The sequence below is a fragment of the Capsicum annuum genome, chromosome 11 (genome assembly GCF_002878395.1).
Source record: "Capsicum annuum cultivar UCD-10X-F1 chromosome 11, UCD10Xv1.1, whole genome shotgun sequence".
NCBI lineage: Eukaryota > Viridiplantae > Streptophyta > Magnoliopsida > Solanales > Solanaceae > Capsicum > Capsicum annuum.
Window position 1 is genome coordinate 158144099 of NC_061121.1, and position 19199 is coordinate 158163297.

General features: G+C 37.6%; 1 protein-coding gene across 11 annotated transcripts in view; it reads right to left on the reverse strand.

Annotated features, from left to right (window-relative positions):
- The window catches only part of LOC107846383, a 76390-nt gene that overhangs the window by 29839 nt on the left and 27352 nt on the right, over positions 1-19199 (reverse strand). For all 11 annotated transcript variants that reach the window (XM_047399037.1, XM_047399035.1, XM_047399033.1 and 8 more), the window contains 6 exons: positions 10195-10317; positions 7497-7582; positions 7248-7358; positions 6849-6947; positions 5792-5874; positions 5413-5561 (listed from right to left, as the gene is read on the reverse strand). In XM_047399037.1, the coding sequence (XP_047254993.1) occupies positions 5413-5561; positions 5792-5874; positions 6849-6947; positions 7248-7358; positions 7497-7582; positions 10195-10317 (651 nt within the window). The remainder of the gene's footprint in view (positions 1-5412; positions 5562-5791; positions 5875-6848; positions 6948-7247; positions 7359-7496; positions 7583-10194; positions 10318-19199) is intronic.

A 19199-nucleotide genomic window follows, 5' to 3' on the forward strand; every position in this document is an offset into this window, starting at 1 on the left:
AAATTAATACCAAAAAACATAAAATTCAACTTGTAATTAAATTTTAAGAAGTTAAAAAGCTTAAAAATCAAAATGTTTTTTAATTCTTAGTTCTACTTTTTATTTAGTTAAAAAGCTTAAAATCAAAATGTTTTTTAATTCTTAGCTCTACTTTTTATTCTTCCTCTTCGTCTTTCACTAGGTAAAGGGGGGAAATAACCAATGTGCAAACTACAAAGTGAAAACACACCTTCCTTTATCACTTGCTCTAAGTTTGATGTTTCCAATTATAGGTTCCTTCTTCTCATTTCTTTTTTAAATAAGTTAATTTATAAATTTCTACTCAATTTTTTTTTACAAAACCTAATTAGCCTTTTAAGAGGAGCGATTCAGATTATTTTTTTTAGTCAATTGTTGATTTTGATTCACATTTTAAGATGAAGAAATTCTATGTACATCTGCACTTGCTTTTTATTTTTTTGAATTTTCTACCATATTTATTTTTGTGTAATTTTATTTTTTATTATTTATTTTCATTATATTAATTTATAAAATATTAAAAATAAAGATACACGCGGCTTGCGCCTCACCTAGCCACAGGTAAATGCCTTGTCTGGCGCCCACGCCTTTTAAAACACTGATTCAAAGCATATCCAAATATATCATACCTCTAATAGTTTATATTCAAGGAGGAAGATGAAAGAAATACTTACCAAGAGTGCTGATTTTGATAACATCCAACAGGACAAGCCCATATCTGATGACGAAGTGATTCAAAAAGCAATTATAGTCGAGAAGTTTGAAGATTATGCAAAGACGGAAAAGATTCCCTGGAGGCAAAGGTCAAGAACACTATGGATCAAACAAGGGGTCAACAAAACTAAGTTCTTTCAAACGATTGCAAATGAACACAAAGGGTCAACCATGTTGATAAACTGGTGGAAGAAGGAAATGAATTAATAGAAGTTGCACACAACAGGAGAGAGATGATATCTTTTTATCAAAAGTTGTATTGTGAAAGTGAGAATTGCAGACCTACATACAACATAAACCCTTGTCCTGTGATCGGCATAGAGGACCAGCAAGATTTACAGACACCTTTTGAAGAGGATGAGGTGTTGCTGGGGCTTAAGGCTTGAGCTATTGATAAGGTGCTTCAGGGCCAAAAGGAATATAAAAAGAGAACTTGAATATGTCTAGAGAGAGAGACTCCTACTTCTCTCTAGAAGCTAGGAAGCATGAAGATCTTCATTTCAAGGAGGCTTTGTCAATTCCAGCTCTTTCACTAGATGGAGGTTGCAGGAAATTACATCGATGGAGCATATTAAGGAAAGGAAATTATTCCTTGCAATGTGCTTGGTGAGAATGTTTGAGAAGAGGGTGACATCGCCAGATCCTGTTTCTGTTTGGGCAGCAAAGTCGTGGCAGGTAGAACTATGGATTAAAGTTTCTAAGATGGGAGGGTCTACTTTTTTCTTCAGATTTTCTTGCGAGGCAGAGGCAGTTCGGGTCCTCCGGGAAGGTGAGAGATGGACGGATGACAACTTTCTTTCTCTTCACAGATGGTCCGAAGGTATTGTTCTGGATGTGCAGAGGCGACGAGGAGTTAAGAGTGGTGAATATGGTGGGTTTGACATTGCATCTTTGGGGTAATGACCTTTTCAGATATATATTGGGGACGAGTGTGGGGGTTTCTTGGGAGTGGATTGCAATCTCTCTGATGCGTCGAGAGTTGGGGTTTGGGTGAGGAAGGGAGGTGGAGTCCCGGTGTCCGTGGTGGTAGGAGGGGGGGAAGAGAACTCCAGGGTGAGTTTTGTCCTGAAGTTCTCAATGAGGGTCGAGGAGGGAAGGAGGAGAAGAAAGGGAGAAAGTGGAGAGTAGAAGTTGTAACCATGAGAGATGGAATGCTAGACCTCCAACTTCCTTGCCTGAAAAAGCTGGTACGGCTAAAGGGAAGGAGAAGATGGAAGAGAAATTGAATCTTGTCGACGGAAACTCTGTTTCTGATGGTTCTCTTGTGGGTGGGGGTCAGAATCTCCACAGTAACCCTAGGGGGTTTTGAATTATCTCTTTAGGGTCTGGTGGGGCCATCTTTCCACAGCTGAAAGTGGATCTGCTCCGGCCAGTTTGGCCAGAGGGTCCTGTTATGAAGCAGAAAGGGCTAAAATACCACTGTACAGCTCTGATTTTGTAGTAAAACTATCCTTTGGCACTTGTGGGGTTCCGAGTAAGGTTATTTCTGCTTCTAGCAGGCTGGATAAGGGAGAACTGAGGGGTGGTAAAGGTGTTTGTGCTACCAAAGAGACTCCTGTGAGAGAATTAAGCTCTTCTTCTTTCAATGCAGCTGAGTATGTTGATGGGAATATCTCTGGGGCTCCTGCAAAAATTATGGGGAGAGGAAAGTTTTCAAATGGGCAGAAGAAAAGTCTATTAATTTTGGGAAGTTCTTGGGTGTGACTTTGAAGAGTTGGAAGGGAAAGTTATTGATCTGTTGAATTGTATTGACCAAGAAACAAGAGAAACAAGAGGGACTGATGCTTTGAAGAATAATAGATTGGAGAAGGAGAGCAGTCCTAATTTGGTGGATCTGGAAGGGGAGCGAAAGATGATGGTGTATTGTAGCAGAAATAGAGGGATGAGCAAGAGGGTTGAGGGGGGTGGAGGGTGCAAAGAGGGGGGTGAGGAAAATAATTGTTGATGGATTGGAAAATCATTAGTTGGAACATGAGAGGGGTGATCGAACCCCAAGAAAGGACCATCTTAAAAGTAGATTTTAGAGAATGGAGGGGAGACTTGATATGAATACAAGAGACTAAAATTGGAGACTTTGACAGATGGAATAGTGAGAAGTGTGTGGGGAGGAAGATGGGTGAAGTATGATTACATACCGACTCAGGGCAACGCGGGTGATATTCTAGTTATGTGGGATGACAGGAAGTTGGAGAGTGTGGAGATTTTTAAGGGGGAGTTTATGATTGGTGTGAAGCTTAGAAACCTTGGGAATGGGGTAGAATGCGGCTTTGGGGGAGTGTACCGGCCTGTGGTGAGGCCTCAAAAGAGATTTTTTGGGAATAAGCAGGAGATGGGTTGGGTAGATGGGTCATTCCTTGGGTGCTAGGCGGATTTTAATAATATTAGATTGCCGGAGGAGAGGGTGGGGCATAGGGTTATTTTCAAGGCCATGGAAGAATTTTTGAAGTTTATTGATAACCACTATCATATTGATCTACCGTTGACAGGAGCTTATTTCACTTGGTCCAGACCAGGGGAATCTTCATCCAAGTCTAGATTAGACAGGTTCTTGGTGTCTACTTCGTGGAGGAGTCGACACCTGGTGTGATTCAAGTTCTTTTACCGTGGTTGACATCAGACCATTTTCCTATCTTGGAAGCCCATATGGAAGGTGAAAATCCCGTATAAACTGGCAGCCTTCACCTGGTTGGTAGTCAAAGAGGTTGTTCTTACCCAGAAAAATCTCATGAAAAGGGGAATAAATATGTGTCCAAGATGTGTCTTTTTGTGAGCAACATGGAGAGAATCAACCATTGGTGAGTGATTGACCAGCTTTGGAATCCTTTTACTAGCTTCAGGGGGGTATTAGTTGAACTATGCCTGAAAGGGCAGGACAGGATAGTGGCAGCAAAAACAAGAGCAGATGGAGAATTGTCCCAGCAGTAATATGGTGGACCATATGGAAGGAGAGGAATTCTAGATGTTTTGAGAGCAAGTGTAATCCATTGCACAAGATTAAAACAACTGCATTATCACTTTTTGCTATTGGTGTAGTTTTGAGTACATAGATGATCCAGTGGCTATGATAGACATATTAGGATCTTTGTAAGATGAAGTAGGATCTAGAGATAGTTTTTTTAGTTTTTTTTTTTCCTTTTGGTTTTTGGTCCTACACATCTGGATGTAGGCTATGATGTAAATTTTTGGATTCCAGCTTTTATGATATAGATTGATATACAAAATGTTACCTTTGTCAAAAAAAAAAAATAGTTTATACTGTAGTCAACCACTGCTCAATAAAAAAAAAGTAGTTTATACTCTAGTCAACCATACTCAATCCTTATAGTCTCTGTGTGATAAAAAAATTGATGTGCTTCATCAAGGACCTAGCGCCACCACTCCTCAAATGGAAACAAAAAAACACGGCCACGGCCCACGAAAAATGCATCTCAGGTTACACCATCCATTAGGCTAATAGGGTATGTTGACTAATTTGGTAGGATATTGGACTTAGTACTGGGTAATTGTGCTTATGTTTAATGCATAGGGATTAATATAAGCTATAAAAATTTCGTATTTGTGGAAAATGTCCCTAATCCGAAATCCGAAAGTTAAAGAGTTCAATTTGGATTTTGATTTTCCCCAAACTATGCCCAACCCTAGTTCTAATAAAAGAATTTTGAAGGACTAAAACCCTCAATGTTGGTAGAATCCGAGATAAAAGGAGGGTTCTAGTCACATAAAAAGTAGCAACACCAATCTAAAAAGAGATAGTGAAACCATTACAGCCGTTGGAAAGATGAAAGCTAGAACTGAGAGAGAAAACCTGATTGCCAAAGAAAGGAGAGGTACTAGACATCGAAAGGAAGAAGAAAATCATTGTCGAGCGGACGGCAAACATCGGCCAATTCAAGATCCTAGCAAATAAAACAGCTCAACAACCACCAAAATCGTGCATCGGCCACATTACAGGGCTAACTTCCCAATGAAAAAACTACCCCCAAAAATTCTATCCTCCGAAAATGCATCTCTCTTAGAGATCTAACACGCACCCTACAATATTTTTAAGGGATCCGAGCAACGTAACCTCCAATGTGTCCAAGATATATTTCAATAACATTAAATTACAAATATTTCAATAGCATTAAATTACTTCTTGGAAACAGTCTCTGGCAGAAATGCAAGGTAAGGCTGCGTACGATACACCCTTGTGGTGGGGCCCTTCCCCGGACACCGCACATAGCGGTAGCTTTAGTGCACCGGGCTGCCCTTTTTTCTTTTATAGAATTCAACTAAGAGTTGCCGAAACAACTTTTTTGTTACTTTGGAACGAAATACTCTTGGAGTACTTCCATCAAACTGCCTAAATCTCTTTAACAATTTCTAAAAGTCTCTACGCAGATTAGTGATGTTCACTCTCGAAAAGCAGAAAGTGAACCAATTTTTAGTGGAAGAATAAATGAAAGAAATTTGACCTTCCTCATATTTGGCCAAAAAGTCAATAATTATTGTTGTAATGAAGCTTCCATATCTTCCTTTTCTATAGAATCCCAGTCAAGGACAGGCAAAGAGAAACAGCATACAGAAAAATTCTTAAAGAAAAAGGTTCGCCTCACCTCCAACCAGGTATATTTTAAGCAGAAAATATAATGCCATATAAGCAAGTGTAGCTGTTTAAATTATAGGAAAGTAAAGGAATACCTTCAGCGTCACCTTCCAGCGAGCATGCTTGATTTTATAATTCCAGAATTCATGATTAACAAGGACATACTGAATGGAGAAAATGACAAGTGCAAGGACAACATCATTTTCCATTCCAGAATCCATAAACTGCATGGTGAGGTCTAGCACTGAAGATCATAAAAGTTGTGTGTAAGAAGGATCTACAGGAAACAACATAAAGAATCTAGTGGCACGGTAGAAGAAAATAGTTCATCACGGCTAATGGCCAACGAAAATGACTCCCAAAAACATAGCGGATTAGAAAAAGGAAGCAATATATGTTTGCTATCAGCAACAGAAGTAATGGACTCCCTTGGTATAACAGCAATTAGAACACCGATAACGTAAAAGAACATGCCTGAAAGAGTCAATTGACAATCATTCTGCTCACAGTCGGTAGAAAGCATTTTTGCAAGCCGACCAGAAAGCAACCACGATCCACTAAAGCAGCCAAAAAGAAGCACAAGATCAAATGTCAAGATAAGTTTGATTTTTCTAGAATTAGAGAAGCTTCTTGATGATGTAAAAGACATCAAGCTAAACAGCAAACCATAAGAACAAAACTATGTTATCCACAGTATATTACGCATCAGCTGTTCTGTAGGTTGCAGACAACTAATACACCTGATTGAAGTTCAATCTTGAATACCAACAACAGTAACAAAAAAAAAAAGATGAAGAAAAGTAAATCATACATAAAGTAAATGCAAGTCAACAAAAGAAAGATATTGATAGAAGCCCATTATCAACAAAGATCAGAACAGAAACTAATTTACAGAACTTCACCTGTAAAATTATTTTAAGTTGCAAAACTCTCCAACTTTGCTCGGGTTGGGAAGGTTTTACAACTTTGCTCTGGTTAGGAAGGTTTTACTTTGTTATAAAAGGGAATCATGCCCTTCACAAAATAAACTTATTAATACTTTTGAGACAGCAGAATGATTGAATTTTAGTTTAGAAATCCTCTCCATGTAGAAAATTAATTTACAGTGACCAAAATCTATTTACGAGTAGCGAAAAAAAAAACTTCTTACTCAAAGTGTCCTGCACCATAGCCTTGGGCACCAAGGTGAAAGGGTTTGGCTTGCAAGCCTTGCCATACATATTCAACCCACTCAGGGTCCAGGTGAGCTTGGTTCAGATAGAGTGCATGAAGGGAAAGCTCAAAACGCAGAAACCCAGAAATCAATTCATAGTATATTATTACTCAAAAGGTTTAAGGCCATAGTTGTTTACAGCAGTGAGAAGCCACTAGCACAACCTTAATTACACTCTACTCAAGATTACTCATAAGGCTACAGTTGAGCAATCACAAGCAACCTGACAAATACACCGGATGGTGCCCACAAGCTTCACAAACGTTTAAGAGGACAGAAATTCTATATGAAGTAGGAGCGTAGGTTGATCCATTTCACCTCGACAAACCCTTGGAGCCAATTTTGAAGGGATTCATTCTAAAAGCAACATCAAAGATATTCGCCTGGACTATCAATTTGGAAACAAGATATGGTGAGCTGCAACAACAAAGCAAGAATTAGAAAATTTAACTAGCAAATAAACGACAAAATAGTGATATTTTAAGTCATGGTAGATTCCATTATCCATCCAACACTGAGATAAGCACAACTCAATAGCTATTTAATTTCATCTGACCACATAATGCTCATACAATAACCCAGTAAAAAACCTAATAACAGATAACGATAAAGTAATAGTGCAGGCTTCTCTTCAAAAGTTTTGATTCAGTAGCATCAAAAGGGAGCCAGAGAAGTAAACACAGTAAAAGCAAATAACTTGATAGACAAAAATGCTACCATTTTAACATCTTTGCCAAAATGTTTACTCCCATTGACATTGACGCCACACCAGAGCAATTAGCAGGCAAGCTCTTGATACAAGCACAAATGGTTTCAGCCACATTAACACTGCAGTTGACGAAGGGATGTTATTCAATGAAAAGATGCAGTATTTTACTAGAGTTAAAGAATTTATTTTTGGGGCTAAATAACTAGCATATAGGATAAAATTTAATCAAAAACAAGAGAGGGGGTTGATTAATGAACCTATACACATATGGCAGGTGTTCTGTTGGTGAGCTCATTTCATCATGCATATAGCCACGAAGGTCAAGAAAAGCAGAACAAACGCCCTAAGAAATAAAATATTACCAGCAAGAAAAATCAATAGTCAAAACAATAGTTGCCATTCCAAGAAAAGCAGGCAGCAAACAGGATTAACAAAAGTCTTGTCATCACTAGGCAGGACGGTCAGAGTGAGAAACCATGGTTGAGGAACAAACACCCTAACAACATAAAATATTACCAGCAAGAAAAATCAATTGTCAAAACAATTGTTGCCATGCCAAGAAAAGCAGGCAGCAAACAGGATTAACAAAAGTCTTATCATCATTAGGCAGGACTGTTAGAGTGATAAATCATGGTTGAGGTAACAACTGCATGTGCGAAATGGTTCAGAGATCTGACCAGGGGAGACATTTGAGCTTGCTCTCTTTTAATCCATATAGCTACGTTTCTACTTTACGATCTTTGGTTGAACACAGGAAACAATAACACCTGCTAACTTTCTTGTCCTCTTCTCTTTGATTAACCTCATAGGCGGCAACATAAATACTCCTTTTTCTTATTTCTTTTATATACAGAAAAACTGTGAGTTGTAGAAAGTTGGTCCTGAACAAAAAGGAGTCAATGAGCCATTGTTATATCATATAAAGAAGGTTGAGTTCCAGATCTTTCTCTCCTACACCCTTGACAAAAAGTTTGTTACTTGGGAAACATGGGCATAGCCTTTGGTTAAGTCATATGAGCATAGCCATCTATACTTGATAGCAACTGCATATCAAGTAAACAAGAAACTAGGTAAAACACATGGACAAAAGAAGAAATTTGATTGTGGGGACCAGAAAATTAGAAGAAGAGAAAGGTCCATCTGACGATTAAATAATGTTGTCAAAGGCGCGCTTAAGCCCTAAAGGGAGCTGTAAAACATGTTGAGAACTTAGTGTTGCTTTATGGGCACTCCGAGACTCCAAGGCATACTTTTCCTTGCCAATGAGCGTAACTTGAAGATGCGACACTAAACAATTGATCTACCTTATTGTATATTCTTCTTCAATTTCTTTGCGCAGGATATTTGCTATTCATGTTTACGATTATTAATCTTGGAAGACACGTACATATTTGTAACTATCTCCATTTGTGCCTTTTTTCCATTAATATTCACACTTTATTTGCACTTTGTGCTTAAAGCTTGATACGAGCCAAACGGCCATCATAGCTTTTGATGACATCACTGGAGGCCAACACTTAAAGACTCAAGCTTTGGTTACCTCGAGGACACAAGAGCATGCATGGAGGACCCGTTTTGGACATTCAAGAGAGCAATTCCGTGTGTGGAGGGTTGCTTGGAGGCTTGCCTTGATGACTATTCGAGGGCACAAGTGTTGAAGTGTTTTGAAGAGCTTTAAACACTCCAAGGCAGCCCCTAATTTACACACCAAGGCCGCCCCTCTCATTAAGGGTATTTTGGCCCTTTTTTTTATGTACTAAGCTAGCCTATAAATAGTCTTCTATTAGGTCATTTGCTCTTTAGTCTATGATGAATATTTCCGAAACATATTCTTGAACTCCATTGGGAGTGTTCCATGTAGTGTAGGGCTTGGAAAAGCCAAGTAGTTTAGTGTAGGGCTTGTGGAAAAGCCAATATTGATTATTGCTTAAAAACGGTGGTTGTAAGCGGAGATGATTCCCTTAGCGGTCCTCGTAAGAGCTTGGTGTTATTATTACATGTCTTACGGGTCTTCTCGTTTGATACACGGTTTGGTTCCTAATTCTTGTAATCTCATATGTTAAGCTATCTATCTTTACATTCTTGCATTTTTGTTATCTTGTATCGGTTTTGTGTGTTGTTGCCATAGCTTGTTTGTGTCTTGTTCTCGGCTTTGGCTTGTGTTGTTGGCCGGTTTGTGTGTTTTGTGGTCGTTCCGTTATCAAAGCTCTAAAGAACCTTAGAACCATTTTGTGCCTTTTGCTTTTGATAACACAGCAATTAAACTAGCATTTAATCACTAGAATTAATTTGTTTTGGGGGGTTGGAGATGAACTCATACATAAAAATCCATACTAGGCATGAATCCAAAAGTAGTTCAATAAGGAGATACAAGGGTCAACCACTAAACATTCACCAAAAGGAGTATAATCCTTAATCACCCAAAAGTTAGCTAACCCAAAGTGGAAGGGAAAGGGATTATGTATAATCCTCCCATTAAAAATTGGAGAGTGTAACTCGCCCACCCCCTCGTCATCTTAATTACATCCAACTCCACAGATACCACGTAATTACTTGACCAGACAAACAATCCAAAACTGCATAATTACACTCAAATCCAATTATAAAAGGTCCTTTCAAAATAGACTCTTAAAGAAGAAGAGCAGTCATTCTTGCAGCCCTTGTTGCAGCTGACAGAGACCATATTAATTGTAGTAAGATCTGAACAGTAGAAAAGGGAAGCATTATGAGAACTAAGATTTTAGAAGTAGCATAGCAAACATCAACTGCAATCACTAGTGCAAATAGATACAAATTCAAAAGTCATCATCATCCACACTAAAATCAACTAAAATTCAGCGCAAATGCATTTACATGGGTGCACCGACACTAAGGAACTAATCTAACCCTTATACTGCACGGATGCAATAAATATATCAAAATCGCCAAACAAGGAAAATTAACTGTGTGGATTACCATATTGAATGTCACAAGCCGGTTGAGCAACCCAAGAGTCATAGTGATTTCACTGGTTTTCTCCAAGTATAACCCCCCTTGGGCAAAACGCAAAAGCAGCATGAAGACCCCAGATTGCGAGAACTACAAAACAGCATCAGAAACTGAATACAAGAAAAAAGGTTTGAACTTCAAATTCCTGGCACGTTTTAATTAGCATCACAGAGAATAAATAGAAAACGGAGACGAGTGCAGAGAGAGATGGAATGTGCAATTTTACATAAGAAATTCCAAGAGTAAATTAAAACACACTTAAAATATAAGCAACATAAAACAAGGAACTAAAAGAACATCCTTTTGACAATGAAAGGACATACTGAAGTATTCAAATTGTCCTGTAAAATGGTCCGCAAAGATAAAAATGGGAATGCTAACAAAGTGAAGTATATCAGGTCTTGCTAAAGAATATTAGCAACAAAATGCTAAAATTCAAGTATTTCATATTCCTCTAATGATTTTACTTTTCTTTTTTGGTGTGTGGGTATAGAGAGGAAACCACCTCGGTAGGATAATTTTGGAAAAAAGCATGCTAGTTTTGAGCAACCTGACTCGTATATATTAAGCTTTAGTTTCTTTTCCTAGCGTAATTGCTAGAATATGAGTAGGAATAGTAAATAGAATCCTAGTTGAAAAAGAATTGCAATGTAATGTCCTAGTTGAAAAAAGGAGTATAGTGTAGTAGTCTCCTAGTCGGAAATGGAGTAATTTAGCAACGTGCATCTTTCCGGCGTGCGTCTTTTCAATCACTCTTCAGATCTAATTTGCATAGTTCCATGCATCTTTCCAGTGACTCCTCAGATCTAATTTGCATAGGTCCGTGCCATCATTCCGACCCTAACCATATTATTTTTCTTTTACAGTAGGATCGTGCCATCATTCCGACCCTATCCATATAATTTTTCCTTTTCAATAGGATTGTGCCGTCATTCCGACCCTACCCATATAATTTCTCTTTTTCAGTAGAGTCGTGCTGTCATTCCGAAACCTACTCATATAATTTCCCTTTTCAGTGGGGACGTGCCTTCATTTCCGACTCTTACCCATATGATTTCTCTTTTTCAATAGGGTCGTGCCGTTATTCTGACCCTACCCATATAATTTTCTCTTTCTTACTAAGGTCGTTCTATAAATCCGACTCTACCAATATAATTGTTTCTCAGATTGTGACTACCTTTCAAACCCCTATAGATTTTTTTAACGAATTAGTACAACCTCTGCAAACATGCACCACTTGTTTCGATTTAGTCCTATGATTAAGTCTAAAACTTTAATGAGGAGATCAACAAAAAATTCAAACATCACATTGTCAAAAGATGGGCAAAGATTCCCATGACTAATTGCCCAAGTTTACCATGAGAGAATAACAACAACAACAACAACAACAACAACCCAGTATCTTCCCACACAGTGAGGTCTAGGGAGGTGAAATGTACACAGTCCATACCGCTACCTTCGAAGAAGTAGAGAGGCTGTTTCCGATAGACCCCCGGCTACCATAAGAGAATAAACATACTGAAATTAATTGTCACTTTTGTCAAAGAAAAGATACTCTCAGGAGATATTGCTACAAAATTTGCAAAGTCAAGTGATAAATTTGTAGCTATCTTCATCAAGTCCCTCCATGATTATCGTAGTTATTACATTCGTAACAAGCTTCGTACATATGACTTGTATGCACTAGCTTAGGGGAGTGTTAGAATATAAATAGGAATAGGAATAGTAAATAGAATCCTACTTGAAATAGGATTGCAATGTAATGTCCTAGTTGAAAAAAAAAATATAGTATAGTAGTCTCCTAGTCGGAAAAGGAGTAATTTTGTGTTTATAAATAGAGTCTCAGTGTAATAATGTAGAAACAACAATTCAATAATATCCTTCACCTATATTTCTCACAGTAATTATAGTAATTATAGGAACAGAATATTTCTTTTTATTGTAATTGATTGTCTATAGTTAATCACTCAAGATTCACTTGTATAAATACCCCTTTCTCATGGGATGTAAAGACATTGAATACGAAAAAAGTCTCTCCTACTTCTCACTTCTACATGGTATGTAGTTAAAAGTAGATTTATACGATTTCTACGAGTGTAAAATTCAACATTGGGTAGGAGAGAATTGCTTAAGGAGAGTCATCCCAACTGACGACAGTGATGTTTTGGAATAGCTCTCAATTCCCATAACTATGTAGCGTATTTACAATGCATTTCCTCCATCTTATTCATTCAAGCGAGGCACATGACAGACGTTTTGGGGGATTTAAGATTTAGAAGGAATTTCCATGACTGGGAGTTGACCGAGCTCTAAAGATTGATGACCCTCCTTCATAGGAGGGTCAATCCGGTGGATAAACCTAATGCTTTGTGGTAGGTTATGGGAAATAGTGGAGTTCTCTCTGTTAATCGTTCAATAAGAAACAACTCTTCAAGGAGGAGGATGTGTTTCCATATGTTGCAATATACATATTGCAGGAGGTGATGGAAGGAGGGTGAGTTTCTTAGGACATAGGTGGTGTTGGGACAATATTTTAAGCATTACTTTCCCAAACATATAGAGAACATCTTCCAAAAGGAGTTGATAGTTCAACAAGTCTGAAGATTACATGAGAGAGAAGTGTTTTCCATCTGAGGTTTAGGAGGAACCTTCAAGATCAGGAGATGACAAAGTTTCAACGTCTAATTAATTTGCATTGAAAACAAAGTACACCGCAAGATCGTCAGGACATTTGGAGGTGGGGTGAGGTAATAAAGGAGTCATCTCGATTAATTATTTTTAAGCTTCTAGTCAAGGAGGAGGTTGTCTTTCCATAAAACTAGATCTCGACGGTTAAGAATGAGAGGAAGAGAAATTTCACTTATGACACAAGTGTTTTTTTGCGTAAGATTGTTGAAGTGGGAACTTCTTAGGGTACCACAGCAACAACAACAATAACATACCCAATGTAATTCCACAAGGGGTTTGGGAAGGATAAAGTGTACGCAGTTCATACCACTACCTCAGTGAAGTAAAGAGGTTGTTTCCGATAGACCCCTCTGGGAAATTCTTAGGGTAATTTAGGTAAATACCACAAGGCACGGAATGTGGCACCACCAGCTCTTACGATCGTACAGAGGGAGAGAAAAAGGAGGGATTCGAGGGTACAAAGTTGAATTTCGTTCAAGTGAGCAATAGCTACATATCCCTTATTTCCCTCTGGTGCACCCATGATGTTTCTTCGTGTGTAGAAGATTGCTATCATTAGTAGAAAACATCATAATTTTGTAGGTATTTTACTTTTTGGTATACATACGGTTTTTTATGTCCACACATTAACAAATTTTATTAATTTTATCAAAAAATTGGTTGGGGAGTTAGATGGTGATATTAGAGATCTTACATAGAGTATCTAGGAATGCCTTTGGGACCAGATAAAAGGCAAAACAATTGTGGAAAAAAAAAAAAGAGCGGTATCAAAAGAGACAATACATATCTTTGAGAGGGGGATGAACTAGCTACATGAAAAGACAATACTTCTTTTTGGGAGGGGGTGATTTTCATCAACAGTATTCTAGATTCTCCTCTAGCCTACTTGATGAGTGATGTCATTGTTTCCCGATCAGACAATGTGAGAAAAAGTGGACAATATGAGGAGGAACTTTTTTATGGGGTGGCAACAAAAAGAATAGGCTTGTTCACTTGGTGAAGTGAGATAAGGTCACAATGGATAAAATAAAAGGGGGATTTGGTATCAGAAACTTGAAATCACACAATAACATCTAATTATAAAGTGGCTTTGAAGATCCAGAAAAGAAAAGGACAGTGGAGAAAGGATATATATGATAAATATGAAGAACAATCTCTTTTGTTCACAAACAATAAAAATAAAATATTGCAATGGACTAATTCATTTTTGTATCGGGTAAACAATTTCATTAATCGCAGGGCCAAAATTGATCATATACCATGAGTATACCAAAAAGTAAAGAACCTACAACACGGCATGATTCACCACAAAAGACACCCAATCCCCTATACAACCCGCCACTACATGGTGCACCAAAAATAAATAAAGGACCGAAGGCTATTCTCAACTGCGCAAAAGTCATTTCTACCCCCTTCAAAAGTCATCCTACTTCTCCGTCCCCAAACGATTCACATTAAAGCTAAAGGAACACCATTCCAAACCTTGCACTTTCTCCTGCTTCTTCCAAATTTTCAGCAAGACACTGCTTCCTTCACGGCTCTAGGCATCACCCAAGAAATACCAAACCATCTAAGGATATCCCACCACAGTCTCAGGGTCAGGTTACAATGTATTAGAAGATGCTCAACATCCTCACTCGTCTTCTTGCATAAGTAACACCAACTAATGCAGAAGACCTTTCTTTTCCTTAGGTTTTCTGCCGTCAAAATCACCCCTCTAGCAGCCAACCATGAAAAAAATACACCTTCCTCGGCATCTTCAAGATGGCATAACCGTTCATGCCAATAAATAAAATTATTTGGACCAGTAAACTCCAAGTTTACCATGACATGGGATTTTTGTTTTAGTAAATTTCAGATTTGCTATTTCAGGAGTAAATTTAAGAATAATCCTTCTCAGGAGTAAATTTCAGAATAATCCTTCTCAATTATTCTATCTCTTCTGAAGGTGTCATGATATTTCCACAACCAACTGCACGTCTGTATTTATATACCTCATTATATATTATCACACACTTTCAAGAATAGATCTATACTTATAATAATCGAAATTCTCATTCACCAGAAATGCAATCTAATCGTGTCTTAAGCTTGTCAAATTATGATAGCTTGAAAACTCTTTCAAGACATTGCTACTACAAGAGCAAATTGAGGCATACGTATGTTAACAGAGAATTTTTCTCTAACTTCTCGTACTCGGATTTGTCGTACTTGGGCCGAAGGTCTCTTGGAAACAGCCTCTACCTCCACGAGGTAGTGGTGAGATCTACGTACAATCTACCCTCCTCAAACCCCACTAGTCGAATTCACTAGGTATGTTGTTGTTGTTATTGTTCTCCAAGTCCTTCTTTTAAGTGGAATATATTAGGCTGATTAAGGACATATACAATGGATCAAAGACCAATGTGTAAGGACAGTGGGAAGAGACACGGAACACTTTCCAATTTTGATAGGGTTGCAACATAAATCAGCCCTAAAACCATTTTTATTTGCCTTGGTAATAGATGCATTGACGTGATAAATTCTAGGTGAGATGTCATGGTGTATGCTATTTGCATATTGATGAGACTTGTGATGAAGTTAACGTGTTGGGATTTCTTGCAAAGGATCGAGTCACGGGACAATTAACATGAAAATACAAATGATCTATTGCATTCGACATCCCCTTGCTTTTGTTAGAATTCATACATCGACCTATTTCATATAAAGATACTTGGTATGTAAATTCAGCTCATTAAAAAGAGGCTGAAACCTTAAGAGTTCAATAAAGGAGAGAACTCCAATCTTTTGTATTTTGTTGAAATTTTGTGCATGTTTTATTCCTCAAATCCCCTTTGAATAGGAGTCTTTATTTCAGTAAAAATAGAAAGTCTAATCCTTATGAAACTAGAAAGCATAAAACCTTATTCTAGACTAATAACGACAGCTAGCGTAAATCCTGTTTAAGAATAATAAATAAAACTGTTAATAATAAAATTAATTTCTTAATATAATTGTCTTTCCTAATTTAATTGTATAGAATACTAATAAATAAAATTTAATTGTATAGGACCCAAGTTCTGTAACCACTTAACTCCCAAAACTATATCAAATCCGCCAAAGGGAATAACATAAAGATCAACAATTTAGCAATGCTCACCAATTGAAATTGTTACCTGGTACAAACACACGTATTCATGAATCTTTTCACCTCCCTTTACCATTATCAACTCACCAATAGCTTTAAACACAAACGGATACGTGAAATTATCGAGACATAAACCACATATTCTCAATTTATCAAAAAGTAAAATGGGCTGTTTAAATTGACCTATTTTCACATACCCTCTAATCATTACATTTAAGATGAACAATGTTGGGCTTAGGCAACACGTAGTAAAGATTTTATTAGCGTAATTTAAATTATTACGAGTGGTAAAGGCTAACAAAAACATTTATGATAAAGTAATGGTCGGTCACCAATAGAAATTGTTACCTTTGTTTAAACCCCAAAGCATAGAACCTTCTCTCTATTAGCAAAGGAGGTTCTGAAGTTATGCAAGGAGAAAATATCGAGCAATCGACTAGCAGCAATAGAACTTATATAGTGTAATGTACTCAAGAACTACGAGAATTCACAATCGAAGAAAAGGGGAATTTTATTGCTCAATCACTCCAAATCAATTACAAGATAAATAGTAATATGAAATTCACCAAACTAATCCTCCACTAATGGCGTGTAAGCCTCAATAATAGTTCTTGCGAAGAAGAAGAACTAGGTCGAGGAGAAGAGAAAGAATTTAGTAGAGAGAAATATCTGAGAGAGGAAAAGTACCAGTATTTTCTTAGCTACCTTCCACTAAATCCGTCAGGATATTTATTCATCCAAAACAACTGGCAACAACTGAATGATCATGTACTTTGATTTTCGTTTAACTACATCTAATCGTGGTCGTAGATGGACTCTTTCACTAATTCAACCTTATTTCCCCTAATCGACATAGTGAGGATTCAATTGCAAACCCTAGCTTCACTCTAAAGGACATTACATATAGTTATGGGTACTTCCAGAATCAATAAGACTAAGCAACGTGTTGTTTGTTGATGATTGCAAGCAGTTGCATCGTCTGTGCATGTCTTTGACATATAATAGCAAGTTAAAAAATTTCGAACAGTCCTCCGGAACTTCTAGAATAGTGTCATCAAGAGAATCATCCAATTCCAACCAAAAAAGTCGTTTGCATTAGTGAGTGGCTGAATATTGTTCGTCACAATTATAGCATGATTCATTAGCTCTTTTCTCTACCATTTCAACACGAGTTTATCGCTTGACAAAAGGGGTTTGGTTGCCAGCCTAGGTCCTAATCGAGGTAGATGAACCAACTAAATTAGGAACAAAATTTGTTAAGAGTTTACAATGTTGCCAAGACTTGTTCAGGACCGCTGCCATGCCACTTTGCGAATATTACTAAGTTCTGTAATTGTAGTTTTAGTTCTAAAGTCCAGGCTACACTCATAACTGTCAATAAGTCAAGTAGTTTGAGCAATTGCGCGTCCATTTTGATTGAATCATCCAACCCTGTCATAAATATTCCCACTTGCAAGTGTTCTGGAAAAAGCTCAACAGCCCTAGCCAACTTTTCTGAAACTGACTTTGATAAGTTTAAATTGTACTAGTTTGCCAACGCGAGACCAATTTACCCACCAGGTTGCTACTTTTCAAGAGGTCCAAATCCCTAGAAAAAAAGTTTTTTGAAATTCTTCGTAAGTCATTGGGCCCTTCACTCGTTTAAGTTGATAATACCATAATTAAACTTCTCCCAACATGTAAAACCCAACCACTCCAACCTTTTCTGCTTCTCTTGTATGTTGATTTTAAAAAAATTGTTCACAACGATGTGACCAGATTGATGGGCTATCGGTAGCATCATATGTAGGAAAATTCATCCTTGCATACCTTGGTACTGTCGATGTGGAAATTACCACTTGTTGGAAGATTCTGGTCGGCCATGGTAGGAATAGGCAGAGTACTGCCTCTAGCAACCGGAAGAGTTGATCTGCCAGACGTCAAGGTGCTACTCAACTCAGTTCCATGAGTTGTTAGTTTTATGGATCTAATTTCCTTGCCCAAAAATTATTCTTGAATGACTTGGATAATTTTTTCCCACAGACGTTCCATCGTTGTAAGCTTGGAGTTCATTAGGGTTACAATAATCGCACGTTCTCTTTGGAATCTCGAAGTGACATCGTGTATGGCTATGGTACCAAATTGTTAGGATTTCTTGCGAAGGATCAAGTCACAAAACGATTAACAGGAAAATCCAAATGATTAGTTGCCTTTGGTAAAATTCCTAGATCAACCTATTTTGTATAAAGATATTTGGTATACAAATTCAGCCCGTTAAAGGGAGGCTGAAATCTTAGAGTTAAATGGAAGAGAGAACTTCAATCTCTTGTTTATTGGTTGAAATTTTGTGTATATTTTATTCCTCAAATCCCTTTTAAACAGGAGTCTTTATTGTAGCAAAAATAGAAAGTCTAATCTTTATGAAGCTAGGAAAGATAAAACCATATTCTAGTCTAATAATAATATCTAGCATAAATCTTATTTTAGAGTAATAAATAAGGCTACTAATAATAAAATTAATTTCTTAATTTAATTGTATTGCCTGCGGCCATGTGTCATTCCCACAAACGCATCCACAACATAACGCTACGTTGGAGGTTTGGATACAGCCTCTAGAGTCTAAAGGGTTCGGGTTAGGCAGGGCGAAGACAGAACATTGGAGTGCAAGCTCAGTGAAGTTACACATGAGATGCATATGGAATTGAGGCTTGATATACAAGTCATCCAAAAAGGGAGGAAAATTCAAGTATCGTTGGTCTATTATCCAAGGAAATAAGGAGATCGATGAGGTCACTCCTTGTATTGGTGTAGGGCGGATGAAATAGAGGCTCGCATCCATAGTCTTGTGTAATAAGAAGGTGCCACCAAAACTTTAAAGGCAAATTCTACAGAGTGGCAATCAGACCAACTATGTTGTAAGGGTAAAGTGTTGTATGGGTCAAGAACTCTCACATTCAGAAATGAAAGTTGCAAAAATGAGGATGTTGCGATAGATGTACAGGCATATTAGGAGAGATAGGATTTGAGACAAGGATGTGGGACAAGATAGGAGAGATAAGATTTGAAATAAGGAATTGGGAAAAAGTAGGAGTGGCTTAAATGGAGAACAAGATGCAAAAAGCAAAATTGATATAGGTCGGGCATATGAAGAGATGCCTGAATACCTAGTACGGAAGTG